The 23619-nt window shown below is 43.4% G+C and overlaps 1 protein-coding gene across 1 annotated transcript; it reads left to right on the top strand.

Moving 5' to 3' along the window:
* Positions 1–1397: 1397 nt before the first annotated feature.
* LOC130488365 (interleukin-1 receptor type 1-like) lies at positions 1398–22377 on the top strand. The gene is made up of 7 exons (XM_056862027.1): positions 1398–1461; positions 2761–3013; positions 7220–7406; positions 8209–8371; positions 9997–10062; positions 20074–20241; positions 21983–22377. Exons 1-7 carry the CDS (start codon positions 1398–1400, stop codon positions 22375–22377), a joined length of 1296 nt encoding a protein of 431 aa, XP_056718005.1.
* The last annotated feature ends 1242 nt before the right edge of the window (positions 22378–23619 follow it).

The raw sequence follows: 23619 nt of genomic DNA, 5'->3' as shown, positions 1-23619 counted from the left end.
AAGTGAAGTTTCTGGAGTAGTCTCAGGGGTGGCCCTACGTAGAGCGAGTTACAGTAATCCAACCTGGAGGTGACCGTTGCATGGATCACTGTAGCCAAGTTAGAGCGAGGCAGGTAGGGGGCTAATTGCTGAACACGGTGAAGATGATAAAAAACTGTCCTGGTAACAGTTGGGACTTGCTGCTCCATGGCCAGCTTGCTGTTCTGTGGTCATCCAGGACAACAGTGGAAGAAAAAAGGAGGGGAATAAAACCCAACCTAAAAACAAAAGCTGGGTACCCAAGGTTGGGTGAAAGGAAAATATATATAAGTCTATGCATAAATACTGAAACTATAATTTATTAGAAGCGCTATATAAAAGTTAAAATTATTTAAAAGCATTAAAATAGCACAATGGCATTTCCTGAGGTTGATAACTATAACCACATACCAAACGCATTTCTGCCTATGGGGCCTTCATCAGTGGTTAATTAAAACCCTTTGTAAACCTGCACACATTTACAGAAATACATTAATGAATATAAATACAAATACAAACAGTTCAAACCCAACCAGGCATGTGTATATGTTGTAAATTCTATTTTCAATTACTTAAACATCTGGTATAATAGGTTCTTGTTGTAATACTGGTTAGTATAAGTCTCTCAAATACTATGTATGCAGGTATCAACCTAGTAAAGCAGTGGCTTTACTATCCAGAATCCTGACGGATGGTGCTGGCTCTTAGTGCATCCTGTCAAGAGCTGGTAACAGTAGCCCCTATCCTAGTCCAGTCTGGCTCAGCCATACGACCTCTGTCTTAGATGGATTAAGTTTCAGCCGGCTCAATCACTTTGCCACTGCCTCCGGGCAACTAGTCAGGTCCGTTGCTGCCGATCCCAACTGGTCGTCTATCAACAGGCAGAGCTGGGTATCATCCGCATATTGGTGACAACCCAGCCCCAAACTCCTGACTAGCTGGGCAAGAGGGCGCATATGAAAGTTGAAAAGCACTGGGGAGAGGACCGACCCTTATGGCACCCCACATAGCAGGGGGAAACGGGCAGATATCTTCCCTCCTAGCACCACCCTTTGTCCTTGACTCTGGAGAAAGGAGAGCCAGTTTGAAGCCACCCCCAGAAGTCCAAGGTTGGTGGGGCTGTGGTTTAACAGATTTTGATCAACCATATTGACTGTTGCTGAAAGAGTAAGTAAAATCAGTAGCACCAACTCACCTTGATCCAATTGTCAGCGGAGATCATTTGTGAAGGCGACCAGGGCAGTTTCGGTTCCATGACCAGGCTGGAAGGGTTGAGAGCTGATGTGTCATCCAGGAATTTCTGGAGCTGAACAAGAGACAGTACAAAATTTTTTAAAGGAGAGATTATTGATAATATGTCATTTCCTCCATAGTGCAGCATGAAAGTGACCACGTTATTCTCCTGCAGTTTAACAACAATGTTCCTTTCTTCTATTAAAGCAGGTATGTTGATAAGCACTGAAGAATATTGAAGTGTCCAGGTTGTGCAACTCATTCTCAGTCAATCTGTCTAATGCTATGGCTCAATGGGCCCGAGGTCCTTCTATTTGCCATTCCTACAGTTGCCGAGGTCCACAGACCTTCTTTCCTTCCTCTCCATCCTGCATCAAGAACACACCCATTGCACTGGGCTTCTGTACTCTGTGGGACATTCGCAGAGTTCTGTATCTGTAGCAGCAACAGCAGATCTTCTCTGATGCAGCATGTGGAGCCAACAAGGGCTGATTCCACGCAAGGGGATTTATTTGTGGTGGTCTTGTTGCCGATGCAGTGGTTTGAGATTCCCCCCCAAATGTGGTGTCTGAGGGCACTGTGGCACCCACCACGATTTCCCTTGGTGTCCACCAAGCTTTTCAGAAAGTGGGCAGGGCTGTTGTAAGGTAGCTCCCTTCATTCAAATGAAAGGGTTTTTCATGGTGGCAAAATGCAGCCACAACTACAGGAGGATCAGGAGGGCTGGTAACCCTCCTGTTTTTTGTGTGTGTCCAGTGTGTGGTTATGTTCCACCTTCAGGCCTGACTGAGCTTCTTTTTGCAAAGCAGAGAGGGAGCTTTGTTTTAGTCTTAAGAGTCCAGGGAGCTGGGCTGTTCCATGAGGAGTAGAAGCCCACTTACTTCTTCTCTGCGCTTGCTGCAGAAAAAAACAGACTCTTCATGATTTGCGCAGGAATGGAGGATGCCATCATGTTAAAAAAACAAACCAACAAAGGCACACAGCTGCAGTTGCTGAAATGGAGAAAAATCTCCACATGGAATCTGCCAAGATGTCCCCTTTGTGCTGATGCTTAGGAATCAAGAACCATCCTGTGTTCGACTGCTATTGGACTTTAGAAAGATTGAGTTGAACACATGAACACATGACGCTGCCTTAAACTGAATCAAACCCTTGGTACATCAAAGACTGTATTGTCTGCTCAGACCAGCAGCGGCTCTCCAGGGTCTCAGGCAGAGGTCATTCACATCACCTACTTGCCTAGTCCCTTGAACTGGAGATGTTGGGGATTGAACCTGGGACCTTCTGCATGCTAAGCAGATGCTCTACCACTGAGCCATGTCCCCTCCCTACACACAAACACACACACACACACAGACACAGTGGTTTTAGTCACATTTATCTAGTTAAGGACTACTTGTTTCTTCTGGATAATTGTGTGTGTGTGTGTGTGTGTGTATAAACCATGTTGCTCTTTATGACTGTATTTTTACTGCTGAAACTCACTCTTTAATCTTTGTTTTTATTTAGATCACTGCAATGTATACAATCAGAGCAGCAAGTTTCAGCGTTTTGTACTTGAAGGCCAGCCTTTGGCTATCAACTGCTTGTTAAGCCAAATGCTAAATCTGGAACTCAGGGAGGACAGTTTGACCTGGTACCAAGCTGGCAATCCTACTCCTGTGTTGGAAGACCCGGCTTCCAGAATTCAGCAACGGGCAAGCTCCCTTTGGTTCCTTCCGGCAATTTTAGAAGATTCAGGGTCTTATGAATGTGCTATAAGGTAACGGGTTTTTATGTACACTGCACTGCTTTAAAAGTGAGCTGAAAACTTAAAAGTAAGCTAAATTAAAAAACTTAAATAGAATTACCTTGGGAATAAGTCTTTGTCTTGGTATTGCCTGTGTCCCCCCCCCCCCCCCCCGACTTTTGGTTACGGTAGTTGAATTTGTTTGATTGCACTGGGGATCATCTGCTTAGGCCTTCTAGATTATCCTGTTTCCAAACTCTCTAACTATTGGAATTTTGACTCCACTTCATTAAAATGAGCATTAAGATAAGGTTAAACATACTTCAGGAGACAAGGCCTTCCTTGATATCAGGAGCCAATAAACAAGAGGCCGCATCAAGCATCAGTTTTTATAGTAGAACAAAATTGCCAGCATGGTGTAGTGGTTAAGAGTGGTGGTTTGGAGCAAAGATCTGGAGAACCGGGTTTGATTCCCCACTCCTCCACATGAGCGGCAGAGGCTAATCAGGTGAACTGGATTTGTTTCCCCACTCCAACACATGAAGCCAGCTGGGTGACCTCTAGTATCAGAGGTCACCCAGTTCTCTCTAGTATCAGAGGAGCATGCCTATTATTTTGGGTGCTGTGGAACACAGGCAGGATGGTGCTGCTGCAGTCGTCTTGTTAGTGGCTTCCTAGAGGCACCTGGTTGGCCACTGTGTGAACAGACTGCTGGACTTGATGGGCCTTGGTCTGATCCAGCAGGGCCTTTCTTATGTTCTTATGACCTTGGGCTAGTCACAGCTCTCTCAGACCCACCTACCTCACAGGATGTCTGTTGTGGGGAGGAGAAGGTGATTGTAAGCCAGTTTGATTCTTCCTTAAGTGGTAGAGAAAGTCGGCATATAAAAACCAACTCTTATTATTATTGTCGAAGGCTTTCATGGTCAGAGTTCCTACAAGAAATTATTATTATTATTATTATTATTATTATTATTATTTGAAGGTCTTATTTTTCCTAGAACAAGCCTACATTAACATTCCTTTATGAACATTCATTTGTTTCTCAAGGGCTGGCAAATCAAACCTGATTAACAACAACTGTAAATAATAATACAGTTACTACAATAACATTTACATTTTGGGATGGGTATAAAACTCTCTTGCATCTTACAAAGTTTCCCATTGCCTCGGTTGTTTGTGGCACTCTATTTAATCCCAACAGTCATCTAAGTAGTTTCAGACTATGAGAAAAATTATATACCATAAGCAGTTTTGAATACTCACATAGTGTATTCTGACAGTGATGCTTGGTGAGGTTGGCCTTAGGATGCTAGGGGTGGGAAACAGCACCACTGCCTGATCTGTGACATCAGCACTCTCCCCACACCATATTTGAGTGTTTGGTAGAGCAGAAGAGAGCCCTGACCTCCTTGAACCCTGAGATCGAGGCTGTGTGGGAGGAGAGCCAGTTCAACCAGTACGAGTGGTTGACTGTCTTTCAGATTGTGGAGGTCCTTAAACCACTTACACACAGTTGCTCTCATCTGACACGGTGACCCTAGCTCTGGTCATGCCCATGACCCAAACGGCTCATGCGAAGGTGGCTGCCTTTCTGGAGTCAGCTGCAGGATGAGCAGACTCACTTTCAGTGGTGTGTGCACTGACGCAAAGGCTGCAAGAGGTCATCAAGTCCCACCTTCATCCTCTTACCCAGCCGAAGGTCTACATGTTGGCGACCATGTGTGACCCCCTGCACATCAAGGGCAGGATCGTTGAGCGGGCCAACCAGCTCATTTCCTGGAGAGACTAGCTCTCCCGGTGCATTGAGCACATGCAGGCCAAGAGAGTTCATCAGGCGGGGCAGAATACATCAGCTTCATTAGTGAGGCAGTACCTTGCTGAGCCCTGCAAGTTTCAGACCACCGATCCACTGAGCTACTGGGCCATGAAAGAGATGCTCTGGTCCGACTTCTCCGCCGTGAATCTTTGCCTAGTTTTTGATGTGCTTGAAATCTGTGGTTTGACCACTAGAGGGTGCCACTTACAAAGTCATGATACTCCAGGTAAATGACCAGGGTATGTAACTACTGGGTAAAGATTAAGCAAATAAAAAATGGATTTTTAAAATTCATTGATAGAGTCAATGAATTTGGGGAGAGGCTGTGGCTCAGTGGTAGAGCATCTACTTGGCATGCAGAAGGTTCAATCCCCAGCATCTCCAGTTAAAGGGACTAGGCGAGCAGGTGATGGGAAAGACCTCTGCCTGAGACCCTGGAGAGCCGCTGCCGGTCTGAGTAGACAATACTGACTTTGATGGACCAAGGGTCTGATTCCGTAGAAGGCAGCTTCATGTGTGTTCATGTGTGTTCATTAGGATCCCCTTGGTATTCTAGTTTGGAGGAATTGTTTTCTTTGTGCTGTTTTAGGGAGAACCTTTTAGAGGCTATAAGATTAGAATTCAAGATAAGAGGCCTAGTTATATGTAGTTAGTTAGAAGGATTTTGGAGTGGTAGCTGAATTTTTCCGTACTGTTTTGGTGTATACCAAACTTGAACTATTATCTAACATTGTTAGGCACCTCTCTCTAAGAATCACTTCCAGCCACTTCTGGTTGGGGCACCTTTCCAGACCCAAAACCCACCTTTCACTCTCAAGTGTCAACATGTGACATCACAGTCTGATAACATTACCGTTACATGATGAGAAAAGGAAGAGCCAGAGTTATGATCTCACCTGTGGGGAGGGGAAGTCATTGGAGCAAGCATTTGTAAGGCCTTGGAGAAACAACGAGGGGTGGTCAGATGAAACGGGGGGTGAAATAGAACGAAGCAAAGGATAATTTTTTGTATGTTTTACTATGTGCATACCCCACCTTTCTGCCCTCATAAGGGCCACCAAGGCGACTAACAAATTAAAGCGTACATAATAACAATCACATCTTAAAAACAATTGAAACCAACAAAAACATATCATTAAAACAATTAAACCCAGAGCTAAAATACACACCAAGACATAAAAATAACAATGAAAGCATGTATAGAACTGACATTGGAAGAGTTGCCAGGTTGTGCTAGGGATGGGGAACAAGAGAGAAAGCCAAGAAGTTGTGCTGAGCCCCCCTAAGTAACTTTGCCTTACTCTCCTGCTGCTCATCTCTGCATGTGGGCAACGAGGCAGGGAGAGTGACCTCCCTATGTATGTGCACTCACAGCAGGCCCTTCTAAAATGAAGAAAAATGGCACCCCAGCAGGGACTTGCAACCCAGCCCATGGGGCTCCCCGGGCCAACTGAGGGGAGCAGAGCACCATGGGTTTGAAGATGATTAGTTGGAAGCAATTTCCTTATACCAACTGCAAGTGTGCTTGTGGGAATGGGAAAGTCAGGATTTAAGACACTTCATTTTTTTATTGTGTATAGCAAAGGAAACCTCTGACTTTCCTCTCTTTAGGAAGAAAAACCTATGGGTCACATCACAGAAACTTGTGTATGAAACACTTTAAACATTCTAAAAAAATGCTACGCACATGCTGTTTAACATTAGGGCACTTGCCGGTACTAAGAAGGCTGCCGGTGCAGATCTTTTTGTCTCTTTTCCAGCCTTAAAGGGTCTCCAAAGATAGAAAGGAGAATGAGAGAAAGGGTGGGTTGTGCTGCCCTGTTCTGAATAGGACATGGCTAGAAAGGCTTTCAAGAGAGAAGGCAGCATGGTCTAGCCCGATCTCGTCAGATCTCAGAAGCTAAGCAGGGTCAGCCCTGGTTAGTATTTGGATGGGAGACCACCAAGGAATGCCAAGGTCGCTATGCAGAGGAAGGCACTGGCAAACCACCTCTGTTAGTCTCTTGTCTTGAAAACCCCATAAGGTGTTGCCACACACACACACACACACACACACACACACACACACACACACACACACACACACAAAGGCTGTGCATGATCTCTATCACTGCTGTCCATTATGAACAATAGGAATATACCTGGTCATCTATGAGATATTATCACTCACATAGGGACCAGAGTAAGTTCTAAAGGTTGCTGAGGCCGCCTTTGCATCCCCAAAGCAGACATGCTGCAGTAATACGAAGCTCTGACTCGATCCCATTAAGACAGACATGGTATAAAGAAAGATTTTCAGCCTGCTCCTGTTCACGGGGTGGGGTGGGGTGGAGGAAGTCGCGCATTCTGAGAATGCTGATGAACTAACGTCCTTTTTCAAGTGAGCTAATTTTCTGTGGTTTTGTTTTGTTCTGCTGTAGGAATTCAACGCACTGCAGCAAAATGAATTTTAAAGTAGCGGTCTTCCAAAACAACAATGGTTCATGTTTCAATGCCAAGTTTGCCCTCCCTCAGAATGTTTTCACAGCAGTGAATGGAAAGATTGTGTGCTCTAATCTGAATTCCTTCAGAGACAAAAACACCATTTTAACCGTTCTCTGGTACAAGGTAAAAAAGACCCACCTTCCAGTTTTCTCCAAATATATGCTTATGTTTAGAGATCCTGTTGAATTTCTCAGTGATGACAATTCAGCCTTGTCCATTGTATGGTTACATGCCGGATGGGACATTTAGTAATACATAATTATTACAAAATATGAAAATCAAATTAGGGGCAAACCTAAAATATCTGAAAGGGTCATAGGAAAAAATGCTGTTGTATGTGTGAAATGCATTTAGCAAATGAAAATGTGCACCTCGAATTTCATCAGCCTAACAAGAATATGGGATCCCCGTGGCGCAGAGTGGTAAGCTGCAGTGCTGCAGTCCAAGCTCTGCTCACAACCTGAGTTCGATCCCAACGGAAGTTGGTTTCAGGTAGCCAGTTCATGGTTGACTCAGCCTTCCATCCTTCTGAGGTCGGTAAAATGAGGACCCAGCTTGCTGGGGGTAAAGGGAAGATGACTGGGGAAGGCACTGGCAAACCACCCCATAAACCAAGTCTGCCTAGTAAATGTTGGGATGTGACATCACCCCATGGGTCAAGAATGACCCGGTGCTCGCACAGAGGACCTTTACCTTTTTAACAAGAATATGGGAATATTAGGGCAGAAGTCGCTGAAAATATATGGGTTAACCTGCATACTGTTGCTTGTGCCTAATGTTTTGAGAACTAAACCCCCGATTCCAAATGTGTTAGGTTAAGTCTATTAAGCAGAATTCAGTGTTGGTTAGTCATTATTGTTACATAGTTTCAGTTCAGCGTGTTACATGAACATGTTATCATGCACCTTTGTGACTTTTTATTTAGGATTGCAAGTTAATTAAGGACGGAAGGTTTCGGCCTTTAGATAACTACCTTACAATTGCCAATACAACTATGGAAGATCAAGGAAACTATACATGCCAAATGCCATACTATTACATGGGAAAGCAATATAATGTGTCAAGAGATATTACTCTAAAAGTTACAGGTAAAACCTTTTTTGCAGTAGCTCTGCGCTGGGATCTTGGGTACCACAAGAAGCTCAAATTGTATATGGTTGCATATGGTGCATCAAGGTTGGGATGGCAGAAGGCTTCTTAAGAGTAGAGATGTAAAATACTTTTTAAGAGTAGAGATGTAAAATTTCCAGAAATTTTGCAGCCACGGGGAAAGTTTCCCCCCCCTAGGGGGAAAAATGAAAATTTTGTGGAAAATGGGGGGTGGGGAAAGCAATATTTTCCTGTCAAGCTTAAACTTCTTTTACTGATTTAACAACATTAAAAGCTTCATTTTGAAAATCGTACTATTTGATATTAATGGAATTTAAAAGAATAACTGTCTTAATTTTCTATAAGAAAACTGCAAGTATACCCAATAGTTGTGAAAGGGTTGCAAACTGCTGCACCCTAGGCTACTGTAGAGCATGTGTCTTAACTTTTGTCATTGACAGGCAGGAGAAAAATAAAATTGAAAGTAGAAAATACATAAAGAAAAGAAAGGGAATTTTGACAGAAGCACACTGCTCCTCCCTGCAGTCCCTGGCCGCCAACAGCTCAGGAATGGGCTGTTAAAAACCAAATGGTGGTGTGTTGGTTCTTTTTTGTTTTATTATTTTGTTTTCCCTTGCATCAAAGGCTGCTTTGGGAGGGGATGATTGGGGATGTAGAGCCAGCAGTGGAGGGAGGACCCTTTCCCACCTACTGCTAATTTTCAAGAGAGAACAATATAAGGCGCTTTGGGTTCCCATTTGGGAATGTGGTGGGGTCGAAATGAAGTAAATAATATTTCAGAAAAACGCTGTTTTAGAAAAATAATTAAATAATTATGGCTCTAGAGGTGTATACAAATTCTACATCAGTCTTTGACTTGCTATGTGTCACCACCTCAGTCTTGGTGCTCCATTTCTAAGTTATTACACTGGATGACCAACAAGCAGGAAGAGGAGGAGTGATTTATTTGTTTTATTAAATATTTCATGTTTCTTTTGTTCCACACTGGGGACTCAAAAGAGTCTTTAAAATGAAATATTTAAAGAATATTACAGTGTATACAACCCAGCAGTTCCCTGGTACAGTCGTAAAGCTGATGAGGAGTCACAAAGACATCCTTGGCTGTGCTTGTTCCACTAGCGTGACTTGTGCAGGGCCAAGGACCCTTCAAATAACTGGAGAAAGGGGGTGGGGCAGATTCTCAGCCCAGTTCCTTCCCACCCTAAGCTTAACTGTGTCTACAATTTTAAAAAGTGCTAATTATCATACTTGTTTATGAAAAGAGCCCCATGGCACAGAGTGGTAAGCTGCAATACTGCAGTCCAAGCTCTGCTCATGACCTGAGTTCGATCCTAACGGAAGTCGGTTTCAGGTAGCCGGCTCAAGGTTGACAGCCTTCCATCCTTCCGAGGTTGGTAAAATGAGTACCCAGCTTGCTGGGGGTAAAGGGAAGATGACTGGGGAAGGCACTGGCAAACCACCCCGAAAACAAAGTCTGCCTAGGAAACGTCGGGATGTGACATCACCCCATGGGTCAGGAATGACCCGGTTCTTGCACAGAGGACCTTTGCCTTTGCCTATGAAACTGGTGCCGTAAGTGAATGCCTCTTTTTTTTACCCCTAGAAAGCCTGCCAAAGAAGCCTCCAGAAATTTTTTCCCCAAGAAACCACTCAATTGAAGTAGAACTTGGTAAGCAGTCTTCCTGTAAAGAGTGACGGTGTGTCTGTACATTCCTTAGCCTTGCAGAGACCCTTTTCAGCCTGTTGCTCCCATAATCATTGTTTTGATAGCTCAGGAAGCCCCATAGTTCAAACTTTCTGAAGTGTTTGTGCTTTGCCTTTCCTAGTAATCAAAGGCACACTTTCTTTCCTTGAAAAATGTGAGCACGGTTCCTCTCCCGACCTTTGAAGTGGCTTGTGAATTGAAAGTGACATTGGATGCAGGCCATGTGTTTAGAACATAAGAAAGGCCATGCTGGATCAGACCAAGGCCCATCAAGTCCAGCAGTCTGTTCACACAGTGGCCAACCAACTGCCTCTAGGAAGCCCCCAAACAAGACGACTGCAGCAGCACCATCCTGCCGGTGTTCCACCGCACCCCAAATAATAGGCATGCTCCTCTGATACTAGAGAGAACAGGTATGCAGCATGACTAGTAGCCATTTTTATTAGTCGCCATGAATAGTCCTATCCCCCATGAACATGTCCACTCTCCTCTTGAAGCCTTCCAAGTTGGCAGCCATCACCACATCCTGGGGCAGGGAGTTCCACAATTTAACTATGTGTTGCGTGAAGAAATACTTCCTTTTATCTGTTTTGAATCTCACTCTCCAACTTCAGCAGCTGACCCTGCATTCTAGTATTATGAGAGAGGGAGAAAAGCTTGTCCCTGTCCACTCTCTCCATACCATGCATAATTTTATAGATCTCTATCATGGGAGGGGCTGTGGCTCAGTGGTAGAGCATCTGCCTCGCATGCAGAAGGTTACAGGTTCAGTCCCCGGCATCTCCAGTTCAAGGGACTAGGCAAGTAGGTGAGGTGAAAGACCCCCACCTGAGACCCTGGAGAGCCACTGCTGGTCTGAGTAGACAATACTGACTTGAATGGACCAAGGGTCTAATTTAGTAGAAGGCAGCTTCATGTGTTCAGTCTATGTGTTCATGTGTCTCCCCTTAACCACCTTCTTTCCAAGCTAAACAGCCCCAAGCATTTTAACCGCTCCTCATAGGGCAGTTGGTCTAGCCCCCTGATCATTTTGGTTTCTCTTTTCTGCATCTTCTCAAGCTCTGCAATATCCTTTTTTAGGCATGGTGGCCAGAACTGTGTACACTATTCCAAGTGTGGTCTCACCAAATATTTGTACAAGGCAGTAAGATAGCATGAGTTTTATTCTCTGTTCCTTGTCTAATTATGGCCTTCATGGAATTAGCTTTTTTCCACAGCAGCCTCACACTGGGTCGACATCTTCATAAGCTAGCCACTACCACCCCAAGATCCCTTTCTTGGTCTGTTGCTGCCAGCACAGATCCCATCAGTGTATCTGTGAAGCTGGGATTTTTTTGCCCCAGTATGCATCACTTTACACTTGCTCACATTGAATCTCATTTGCCATTTTAATGCCCATTCCTCCAGTTCGAAGAGATCTTTTTGGAACTCTTCACAGTCTGATTTTGGTTTAACCACCCTAAATAATTTGGTGACATCTGCAAACTTGGCCAACTCACTGTTCATCCCCAGCTCCAGGTCAATGATGAACAGTCTGAAAAGCACCGGCCCCAACACAGATCCCTGAAGGACCCCACTGCTCACATCCCTACATTGTGAGAATTGACCGTTTCCTTCATTGCAGCACCGTTCTCTCTCTCTATGCTGCTGGATACTTGACATCTGTCATTCGTTTGATATGAACCTCTGAGTTTCTAGGAAGAAGAGCAGCTGTTTTTTCCCTGGGAACATCAGCAAATTTTTGTCAGAAACACGAAGTTGTTGATGATGCAGAGAGGGAGCAAAGGAGGCCAACAGCTCATTCCTGAGAGCTGCATGGCCGTGGCAGCAACACAGCACCTCCACTGAGGATTAGCTGTTGCTGAAGGGGACATTCCCAGGCTGAAAGGGGTTAGAAAGCTGCCTATCCGCAGCTCTGCTCCCCAGAACCCCCCAGGGATGCCAGTGCGAGGATTTGTGCCAGCAGGACACCGACGGGAGGCTGAGCTGGTGTCCAAGGGCCGCTCTGCCCAACAATCCAGGGGGGCATGGTGCAAGTGGCATGGACATTGGCATAGGGGTTACAGCACTTCTTAAGCCCATTCAAACCCCCAAGCTCAGGAATGGGCTGCAAACGTGGATTTACAAAGCACTGAGTTATTGAAGCCTGTGGCACATGAACACATGAAGCTGCCTTATACTGAATCAGACCCTTGGTCCATCAAAGTCAGTATTGTCTACTCAGACTGGGTCTTAGGCTGAGGTCATTCACGTCACCTACTTGCCTAGTCCCTTTAACTGGAGATGCCGAGGATTGAACCTGGGACCTTCTGCAGGCCGAGCAGATGCTCTGCCACTGAGCCACAGCCTCTCCTCTGCTTGATTTCAGCATTATGGGAAGGAATTGTTTTGAGTACTTGAAAAACTCTAAGATAACCTTGCTGGCACTAAATAACATAGCTGGTGCATGTTTGTAGATTTTTCATGTTTTCTTTGTGGTACTCAAGTCTGTACTTAAAACTCTATGGAGTTAAATGCTTACTAGGTATATGTGCTGTAGAAGTATATGCCTACATATGAATCTTTTATTCCTATGGGCTCTATTTGGTGTCTATTTTAATTGGCATGCTTTGAGTTTCTCCTAGAAGAGGGAGGTGCTCAGGTATAGAGGGAAACTGTTTTTAGTTTAATAATGTAATACTATTGTGGATTTTTTTTTAAGGTTCTAATATCATAATTGACTGCAATACATCAGGTGCCGAAATAGATCATGTGTTCTGGAAAGTGAACAATTCCTATATTGATCACTATTACAAGAATTGCAAAAATGTTTTTGAAATTTATGAGTAAGTAAGCTTTTCCATATGTGCACAGACTTGAAAATGTCTCTGAACAAGACACTTAATTTTGAATATGGTAATACTCTTGTCATTTAAGATATAGAAATTGATGTTTTGATTTGCAGAGATGTTCAAATTGTTTCTAATATGTGCTAATCTAAAATGAATATGTAGGAAATATTTTATCTTCTAGAGAGCAGCACTGACCAACTATTGTCCACCAACTGGATGCCCTTTTCTCTGGCCTTGCCTTTTAATTAAATGCCTGGCCACAATTTCACTTCCAAGGAAAAAGGAAAACACTTCTGAGTTGAAAGAAACCGAGAATACTTTAATGTTGGCAGCAGAGGATAGGACTCACAATAATGGGTTTAAATTACAGGCGGAGAGGTACCGGCTGGATATTAGGAAAACGTTTTTTACAGTAAGAGTTGTTCGGCAGTGGGATCAGCTCCCTAGGGAGGTGGCGAGCTCCCCCTCACTGCCAGTCTTTAAGCAGAGGCTGGACAGTCACTTGACAGAGATGCTCTAAGCTGATCCTGCGTTGAGCAGGGGGTTGGACTAGATGGCCTTTATGGCCCCTTCCAGCTCTATGATTCTGTAACCCTGCCTCTCCCTCCCAAAGGGGAGATTGAAGAAAGCAGGAAGAGGCAGCCTGCCTAACCAGTTGGCCAGGTGCTGCTTTCCTCACCTCAGGCAGGCCTCTGGTGGGCCAGGCACTGCTTCCCTTGTCTCATGCAGGCCAGGCACTCTGCCATCTTCTCCTTAACCAGGCCAGCTGGGCATCTCACTTCACACAGAGCTCGGCTGAGTAGAGCCGGGCACCACCCTCTGCCTTGACTTGCATGGGGGCTTGGCCAGGCTGGTACCACCATCTGCGTCACCTTCTGCGGGGCTTGGCTAGGCTGGGTGCCAGGGTCTGCCTTGCCTTGAGCAGAATGAGCCAGGCACCGCCACTTGGCTGGATACCACCTCTCTTGTCTTGCATGGGGCTTGGGTGAGTTGGGCTCAGTCCTCCTGTCAGAGGACTGCCAGTGGCTGGCCCAGGTGTGGCCCACTGGGAGATGTCTAGATGCTTTTAATGGTTGGTCTTGACACTACCTGTGAGGTAAATTAGGCTGAGGATATGTAACTAAGACACCCAGTGAGTTTCCGGGGCAGAATGCGGATTTGAGGTCCCGGTCTGAAACTTTAACCATTGAACCACACTGGCTTTTGTGGGGTGGCTGTTGTTAAACAGTAGCAAGCAGCCAAACCTAGGAGAGTCATGTAAGTCATGTGGTATCAAGTCACCAAGTGGTTCCTGCCAGGCCTGGCCCAAAACAGCCCTGGAAAGATCCCTGACCCTTCCTATGTCTTTTACTGCTAGAAACCAAGCCTGTTGTGGTTTCCTAGTAATGACCATTGCTTCTTAAAGCTACAGGCTCTCCTTTTATCCTTTTGGGTTTTTTTTAACCCTCTCAGTGTCTCTTTTTTCAGATTTTTCTGCAAACCTGGTGCATTCTTCAGGTTTGTAGAAAGATCTGTTTTGTCCATTCACAGGTCCAGTCTTCAGATTTAAGTATCCTCAGATTTGGCTGATTTCTCTATTAGAATATATGTGTGGGGAGAATCCCTTCTCGCTCTTAACCTTCTACCCCTGCTGCGGCCCGCTGCAGCTCCCGATAATTCCTTCCACCATCGCCGCTCTGAGCTGCAAGCCCGGCACTGCTCCTGGTGGCCCCCTGAGGCTCCCCTCCCACCATTGCTGCTCTTAGCCTTGAGCTCGGCGCAGCTGCCGGTGGGCCTGCTGAGGCTTCCCCTCCACTCTTGTTCTCAGCAGTGAGCTTGATGTGGCTCCTGGCGGGCTCACTAAGGCTCCCCCTTATTGCTGCTGCTGGGCCGTTTAGGCTTCCTCCCCACTGACAGAGGAGGAGGAGGAGGAAATAAGAGTATTGTCTGTGCTTGCTCAGACAACGCATTTGTTTTTAGGGGGATTAACTCCCCCAGTTTATTTTTTTAAGTTTCAGATTTTTGTGCAAATCTGGGGGGTCCTCCAAGTTTGCAGAATTATCTCTTTTCTTTCTCTGTGGCCCCAGTCTGCGGATTTAGATATCCACAGATGGGGCCACACTTTTGTTATTAGAATATATGGTGATGATATGCAGTATCATTGTTATCCATCAGAGGACTGTGCTTCAGTATTATAAAGCTCCTTCAGCTAGATGGCACTTCCTTATCACAGAAACAGACATCCCGAAGGCGGCAATTTGGGCGGCAAACAACACTTCTGGGCTCCAGGGCAGCTAGGGACAATAGAGCATCCTCCAAGAGAACTGAAGCTGATCAGCCTTGCTTTAGAAAGCTTTACAGTAAACGTCATGGACAAGTCTCCTCACTTATATGGACATTTGATGGCCAATTCTAAGGATTCTTTTGCAAGCACAGAAGCTCCTTGTCTGCACAGAATTCTCCTGTTCTCAAGGGCTCTCCCACACTCCCCTTCACTAAAGCAACTGTTTTACAATTGCAGATAAAAAAGACATGTGCAAACTGTCCTCTCTGTTTGAAACTAAAAGGAAACATACATGGACAAGCTATCCATCTGAGCATTGGCATAACATGGAGCCACAGGCTGGGGTTCTTTGTAAAATGAGCCAGAAAAACAGTCTATAGTAGTCTCTGGTGAAGAGGTGTATGGTCTGAGGTTTACAGCAGTTATCAGGAAATTGTTCTGTATATATTGACACATATCCCATATACTCAGGACAGTATGCGTGCAGGGAAGGGGCTGGATTATCGCCTGTGTTCTTGTTTAAATGCTGCATTTTTTCCCCTGTGTTGTCATTTCATAATTTGTACTGCCCATTTTTGTTTTACAAAAAATAGGAATGAGATTTTTCTCAAAGGAAAGCCTTTTTTAAGAGTGAGATTGAACATTTCCAACGTCAGCGACAAGGAATATGAAAATATGTTTGTGTGTCATGCTATTAATTCTTTTGGTGAAGTCGTAGCACATGTTACACTGAGGCCCAAAGGTAAGAGTGTCTCCATCTTTTATTTGTCATGACGTTATATGACTCTTTCTTCACGGTTCTCCCATAATCCAGTTTATCTCCACAACCACCCTGTGAGTCAGCTAAGATGAAAGAGAATGAGGGACCCGAAGTCACTCGGTGGGCTTCGTGGCTAACGGGCGTCAAACCTGAATCTTCCAAGTCATAGTCCACGACTGTAACCATTACACCACTCTGGCGCTCTTCATTTCAAATTGGTGTTTGTATACTTTTCTGTAACCTGACCTTTGGAAATACCAAGCTATAAAATATTATGTTTGTGGATATTGCTGAATCCCACAAATCTCTGTGTTAGGTAACAAAATATATGGAAGATCCAGTTCTTTGGGGTTTATTTCTATTCCCCTCATGCATCCGCTTCTCTCTTTAAGATTCTTGTCCTTCTGACCCCTTTCCCCTGTTCCCCTGCATGGAGAGCTGCAGTTGTGGGAGGACTGTGCAAACTGGATTGTATCCATAGTGTGTAAAAATGCCCAAGGGTGGAGCGCATGCTTTGCAGAAGTCATACATAATCATGAATATGGAAATTTGCATGACAAAAAATCTTGTATGTCCCCAATGAGGTTCTCAGAAGTAACTATCCCTTTTTAAATGTTTCACCCAGAAGACTAACCCAGTGCCAGAAGTGAGGAAATTTATTGTGGAACTGTTTTACTTTCTAGAATCCATTAATTCCCTTATTTTATTTACAGTGTTTTTTCTTTTTCTTTTTATCAATGCCTGAAGGCAATTTACAGAAAAAAAATTGGCAATTTAAAATAATACAAAATCAAAATTAAAATCATATTAAAAAGAATAAGTCTGCAACAGAGATACAAAAATCGCTTACTGAAAGCCAGCATAAATTTTAAAAGGTACCTGTTTTATCAATTGGGAAAAGCTTTTACAAATAAACATCTTCACCCTTCAGTGAAACACAGGCAGTGGGACTGGTGGATATCCCCTGTGGCTGTTTTCACAGTGTGGAGAACACAACTGAGAATAGCCAGCTATGACCCTTTCCGTACCTCCCCAGATATGCAAAATCTATATAGGTCCTTGGTTCCAGGATCACCTGGAGCCAGGTTTGGTAGGGCCAGGCGAGAGGGTGGCAATTGTGTGCCGGACAGGGGGCTTCGTGGGCTGCTGCCTGGCGGCCAATCAGCTCTCTCCCCCCTGGCAAAAGGGAGGGGGATGGTGGTTATGACCATTGAAAAAAGGGGGGAATAGAACGGAGTGGGGGGGGGGAGTCCTCTCCCCGGTCCGTCCATGCAAAATAAAAAGAGGAGCCCGACAGAGCAGGCTTCAGTTCTTTGCCGGTTTTTGGACCGGATGGACCTGGTCCACCTAGGGACCAAAAAAGAGCTGAAAGAGGCCATTGCGTCGGCCCCAGAATAGCTGATCACAAGTGGCCGTTGCATCGGCCAGCGGCTGCCCTTAGCCATCGGGTCCGGATCCTGCCTCAGATGCTGCGCCTATCCTTACAGCTGTTTATAGAGTTAAGAAATTAAGTTGTGGCCAGTTAACACCACAATTCTCCTCTTCTTTTGTAAAATAAAAATTTCTATTGTTTTATTGGACTTTGCTTATGGTTATTTTAAGGTTAGCCAATCCTCTCAGATAGCCTTGCACCAGCAAATGTATTCTGACCCAGCCTAGGAAGCTGAGGAATTGAAAAACCTTTAGTTAGTATATGCATGAATATGGCATACAAGAGGCTGATACGAATTCTCAACAAATAAACTGTTTTATTTTACTATTATGGGGGAAATTGTCAAATCAGACTGTCAGGGAGGTTTCAGGCTCAAACTTGGCAGGTGAAAAGGCAACAGGAATGAGGGAAACTTTGTATAACTATATACAATAGATAGTTTGTCACAAGAATGTAGATGTTTTGTTCTACCAACAGTTGTTTGTAACAGTTGAGAGTGATCACTTGGCTGACACTCCTTAGATAAACAGGCATAAGCTTATTTGACACAAAATTTCTCAAGTCTGTGGAGGCAGGAACATACACATAAGTTCCAATTTTCCTTCTTTAACACTTGATAAGGATCTCCTCCTTTTCCTTTGAGCTATTTCCCTCAGGGAAGGACTACCGGCTTCACTTCCCTATCTCAGGATCCTCCTCGATCATACACTCTTCTCCTTCTTCCACTCTTGCTGCCAACCTCTAACTGCCACTCTCCCAGGTCAACAATCAAATTATTTTTGAACCCCCTGTCAATCAGGGTTATCAGACTGGTATAAGGCATCGGCAGTTAGCTGTTCGTCACACCAGCTCTGCATCACTTTCTGTTTCTGACAATGATATCATCCCTGTATCACATACTTAGAGAAATGGGTGGGTTGAGTTATTTCCTGTACCTTGACAGCTCATGTCCTTGATCTAGTTAAAATTAATTGCATTACACCATGTCCTTATAAACCTTTTATGTTCCTGTAATCTGAGTATTTTTTGAACAAAAAGTCCTTTTCTGATGCAAGATTGGAAGCAGTCTGAAATAATTTGTGACAAGCAAGAAAATAAATTGCAAATTCTGGGTTTTTTGAATGCTTTTGTTTCAAAGTTCTGTATCTAACAAATCTTTTTCCTCCCCCATTTTCTGATTTGAGGTAGTTCCAGATTTCCAGGGACCACTGATTGGAATGTTTGTTGCGGGTTTTGTGCTAACAACAGCTACTATATTATTCTACAGTTTCTTCAAGATTGATATTATTCTCTGGTATCGGAGTTCTCATTGTCCTTTGACAAGTAAAGAAGGTATGTCATTGTATTTAGTTTGAATGTTAAGGTTTTAGCTGTGTGGAAATCAATGAAGTCTGAAAACCATCTGTAAAATCTGGAAAAGAACACTTAATAAAATCTGTTTGGATTTGGAAAAAGAGTTATATAGAATGTCCTAAAATTATTAAATTATTCTTTGAATGCAGTATGCAATGAACACATTTCAGGTAATTGGATGTGATGCATACATTGGGCTTAGCATTGTCAGAATTGTAGCACTGCCTGCTTTTTCCCAAGTCTGCAAGCCTCAGGGTTATGACTTTAGAAACATGATGGAAAAATGATTGAAAGATTTCCAATTCTGAAGGCAAATAGAGATTTTTAGCTCTCACAAGAGATGATTAGAATTAAAAACACTTTTAGGAGTTGTATAATGATTTTGACAATCTCAGGCTAGCAGTTATAATGATCTTGGTCAGTATAACTTGAAACATAAATACCTTGTCTATAGTATAAACCTATAATAATAATAACAGCAACAATAATATTTTATTAATATTCCGCCCTCCCCCTGCCAAAGCAGGACTCAGAGCAGTTTACAACAAGAATAAAACAAACCTTTAGTGAAGACAAAATGACTAAAATATATAAAACACAAGCAAAAATAACAACTCTTAAATAATGGTGCCTTATCATCTGTCAACCCCCCAATACCGAAACGTCCAGATTATATTTTAGTCAGCATGAGGGAATAACAACAAAACCCAGCCTGATTAAAACACAGAAAGGAGGAGGCAGGGGGAAAAGACTGGAAGGGAGAAGCAAGCAGGAGGGAAGTGTAAAAGTCCAACCCAGTGAATAGAATGCCATAGATTTAAACCCGTTGCTGTCCTCAACCATACAGTTTTATACAAGTGCATCTGCCTTAACGTCCTCCCCCAGTTCCTGGCAATTGGTAAGGAAATTGCGGTTTGTTGAGTTGAAGAGCCCTTGTGTTTCTTAAAGGACTACAGTACCCAAAGTCCTCTTGGAAGAGAGAATGGCTGTTAAAACAGTTTTAAACTTGTAGCATGAATACAGGTGGGATTATGTCTGTACCTCAACGTGTGTTACACCTATGCACAGAAGAAAGTACAAGATTAAGCTCAAGTGGTATCAGAAAAGTAGTATTAACACCTTCACTATCTTGGCTTTGACTGCACCTGTGTATCGAAAACATATGTGCAGCATTTGAGTTACTGCATTCTTCATTTTACTATCAGATTTTCAAGGATATCCTTAGTGACTTAGGTTAAACTGTATGTGGTTTCTGACTCATGCCTCTCAATTTGACTGCATATAACAAGAAACAGAAGGGGGAAAATGAATGTTAAACATCTTTTGTTCATTATAGTTTCAGATGGGAAGACCTATGATGCCTTCGTCTTGTACCCAACAGGCAATGCAGTGGCTTGTATGGACAGCCTAGATAACTTTGTTCTAAAGCTGCTACCTGAGATTTTGGAGCGACAGTGTGGATATAAGCTTTTTATAGTTGGAAGGGATGACCTACCAGGGCAAGGTATGTTTAATATACCAAAAAGAAACCCTCCCATGTAGAAGGCACTGGTTTCTGAAACCATTTCTGCAATTTCAGTGGCTGAGCTAATAAGAGTTAGTGAGGGAATGCTAAACAAAACAAAAAAGTCTTCATCTGTTGGCAGAAGTCAAGGATAGAGGGAGACAGGCAAATCTTCCCCGGGGAGAGAGTTCCCAAGTTTTGTTGCCATGAGCAAGAGGACCCATTCTTGGAAAAACGTACTGTGGCCAGCAGTCCGGTTCTCTAATAGTGGTGATAACGACGGCACTGGGAAATTATGTGGCCGCTGCCAAAAGTGACCCCTTTTCACATTCCTCGCATCTCACCTACTAAAACTGATAAGACATTGGTTTTTTGGGGTGTGTGTGTGTTTATTTGTATTTGAGCTCCCCTCAAGATGGGGTTGCCGCACAGTGTAGCTGATTTTCCCAGATCCCTGTTCTGGTAATACCAGAGCTTTCTGCCAGTGGTTGAGGTTTTGAAAGCGTGTTTCCGTGTATTGTGGGAACACTGCTAATTCTAGCAGGGAACACTTTTGGTTCTAACTTTACCTTATTGGTCCACATAAGAAACACTTCCCTTTAAAAAAAAAATCCCGTTTTTACAATATACCGACATAGTAATATAATGAAACAAAGATCCAGAAGTGTTGTAGGTTTCTACAGAGAGGAGCAGCCCAGGAAAGAACCAGATGCATCTCTCCCCACCTTCCATTCAGGAAATTGGCTCCTGATTGCCGGGGGTGGGGGATATTCCATGGAGTTCTTCTTAATCCTCCTGTGGAAAGATCTTTGATTTGATATTAATTGCATTCGTGTTATATCGCTAAAAATGCACTTTGAAGGGGGAAAAGATACAGGAGAAATTACATGCCGGTGTAGTGATAGCGGTAGTGATTTATACTGTTGCAGAAAAAAAATGCCACTATAACTCTGCCCCAAAATGGCTACTCTCACAAAAGAAAATCCAAGCAGGAGGAAGGGAGATTTTTTTAGGCAGATGTATTTGTCACTCATGCATGGCTAAGACAGAGAAAGAGGCAGGATTAACCACGTCACGAGGATGGCCAGTGATGGTAATCCCCCCCCCAGCAAGTTGGATACTGCATGATTAGGCTGGATCAGCATAAACCCACTCCAATCAGCCTCGGACTTTATCTGTTTAAATCGCGCCCATGAATAGGCATTTTAAATTTCAGATTGAAAAACTGCATCGAGTGAGCAGCAAAATCTTCCCTGCATCAATGGCCTGTGTGATTGAGTGGATGTGAATGCACGACAAGCTTATGTTGTTTTTAGTGTGTTAATTGGGACCTCATGATAGTGTACATGCTTACTCCTACATGGAGATGATCCCACTTTACAGAACAGCATTGCCTTTCTTATTTTCATAGAAAGCTCCCTTAAAATTCTAGTCTGTTTGTCCAATCTAATCTTGTCCAATCTGCTTGTCCAATCTAATCAGATCTGAAGTGGCTCTCCAAGGCCAGAGACAGGGTTCCTTTGGAGCCCTTTTACCTGAGATCTTTTACCTGGAGTTGCTGAGGATTGAACCTGAGACCTTCTGCATTCAAAGCATGTCACTGAGCTCCGAATGTAGAATACCGTTCTCCCTGACCACAGGAAAGAAAGTCATCATTGAGCTAAAGCCGTTGCTTCTTATTGATGAGCCATTTTGTTTAAGACTGTGGAGCAATTTTGTTTTTTGTTTTTTATATTTACAGCTACGGTCAGTGTAACTGAAGATACTGTTAAACAAAGCAGAAGGCTGATGATCATTTTGAAGTCAGAACTATCAAGCTGCAGCCAGTTGGAAGAAACATCAGAGCAGCAAATAGCCATGTACAATGCACTTGTTCACTGTGGTATTAAAGTGATACTAATTGAGATGGAAAAGATACAGGACTACACGAACATGCCGGAGTCTATTCAATACATTAAGCAGAAGCATGGGGCAATCCGGTGGAAAAAAGACTTTGCAGAAAAATCTCAGTTGGCAAATACCCGGTTCTGGAAAAATGTGAGATATCAGATGCCGCCCATAAGACCCGTGTCTCTTTCAGAAATCAGCTTATTGCCACAGTTTCATAGCAATCCTGTCATGACTGTCACAAGGTAATCGCAACAATTGAGTCAACTGGGAAAAGTCCACAACCGCATTAGTATGCCCAAAGTAAAGCATCCCAGATTAATTCCTTTTTAAAAAATTAACTGAACTCATATTGGAACACTGAAATTCTGCAACAAATTGCCGTAAGTACAGTCCTATTTGACATGGTTTCCTGGGACAGGATTTAGACTGAAAAGCTGTGTCATGCTCTAGGATGGCAGGACTGTAGACTGGTACACATCTTCAGGAGGAAAAGTTCTTTCCTTGGATAGCACTTGACAACCAGTTGTCCTAGACTTTCTGTTTCCCTGCAGCTAGCTTGCGGTTGTTTTTGCTGAATGGAAGAGCAGTGGTACAAAGCTGAATTATCTGCAAAGCAGTCTTATTTCTGAGATCAAAGAACCGTGTACATGAGATGGGCTGATCTGAAAAGCTTGTTAAGAATCCAAGAGATGTCTGAAGAAGTGTTCCCAAATATATTGGATACATTTTATACTTAATATACAATTGGATGATAAATTCATGAGCATTCAAACATACCATTTTATACTAGATTGTGTATTTTCTGGATAACCTTCAGTAAAAAACTGGCTCAAAATAATCAAAGTGACTTGCAGCTCTTTTATTTCTGTTTATTTGTTTACTTCATTTATACCCTACCTTTTCCTCAATGGAGACCCAAAGCAGTTAACATCACTCTCCTCTCCTCTATTATATCCTCACAACAACCATGTGAGTTAGGTTAGTTTGAGAATGTGTGACAGGCCCAAGGTCACCTAGCACGCTTTTGTGGCAGACTGAGGATTTGAACCCGTATCTTTCAGATCTTGGTCTGACACTCTTAACCACTCTACCACACTGGTCCACTGAGCTAACTTTTTAAGTTTCACAGAACCTTGAACTAAACAGTGAAAGAAGCTAAAAAAAATGAAGATTTTTCATTTTTTAAAGAATATAAAAAACGTAAAATAAAAAGCCATGTCATGATCACAGTTACAATTAAGTCAATTACACCAAAGGAAAAAGAAACAATATAACAACAATGATATAACGAACAATACTTAAGAAACAACAATAGCAATTGTGGGCAATATATCATAAAGTAGTAATGACTGTGCCCTGACCTGGATGGCCCAGGCTAGCCTGATCTCGTCAGATCTCAGAAGCTAAGCAGGGTCAGCCCTGGTTAATATTTGGATGGGACACCACCAAGGAATACCAGGGTTGCTGTGCAGAGGAAGGCACTGGCAA

This window comes from Euleptes europaea, chromosome 16 (genome assembly GCF_029931775.1).
Source record: "Euleptes europaea isolate rEulEur1 chromosome 16, rEulEur1.hap1, whole genome shotgun sequence".
In the NCBI taxonomy this organism is placed as follows: domain Eukaryota; kingdom Metazoa; phylum Chordata; class Lepidosauria; order Squamata; family Sphaerodactylidae; genus Euleptes; species Euleptes europaea.
This window is presented reverse-complemented; position numbering and strand designations above follow the sequence as displayed.

Excerpts from the sequence above, each read along its gene's own strand:
- LOC130488365 (XM_056862027.1), top strand. The coding sequence starts at position 1,398 with ATGAAAGTGACCACGTTATTCTCCTGCAGTTTAACAACAATGTTCCTT. Across the intron at positions 1,462-2,760 it reads CCTTTCTTCTATTAAAGCAG|ATCACTGCAATGTATACAAT; the intron begins GTATGTTGATAA and ends GTTTTTATTTAG. Across the intron at positions 10,063-20,073 it reads CTCAATTGAAGTAGAACTTG|TTTCAGATGGGAAGACCTAT; the intron begins GTAAGCAGTCTT and ends TGTTCATTATAG.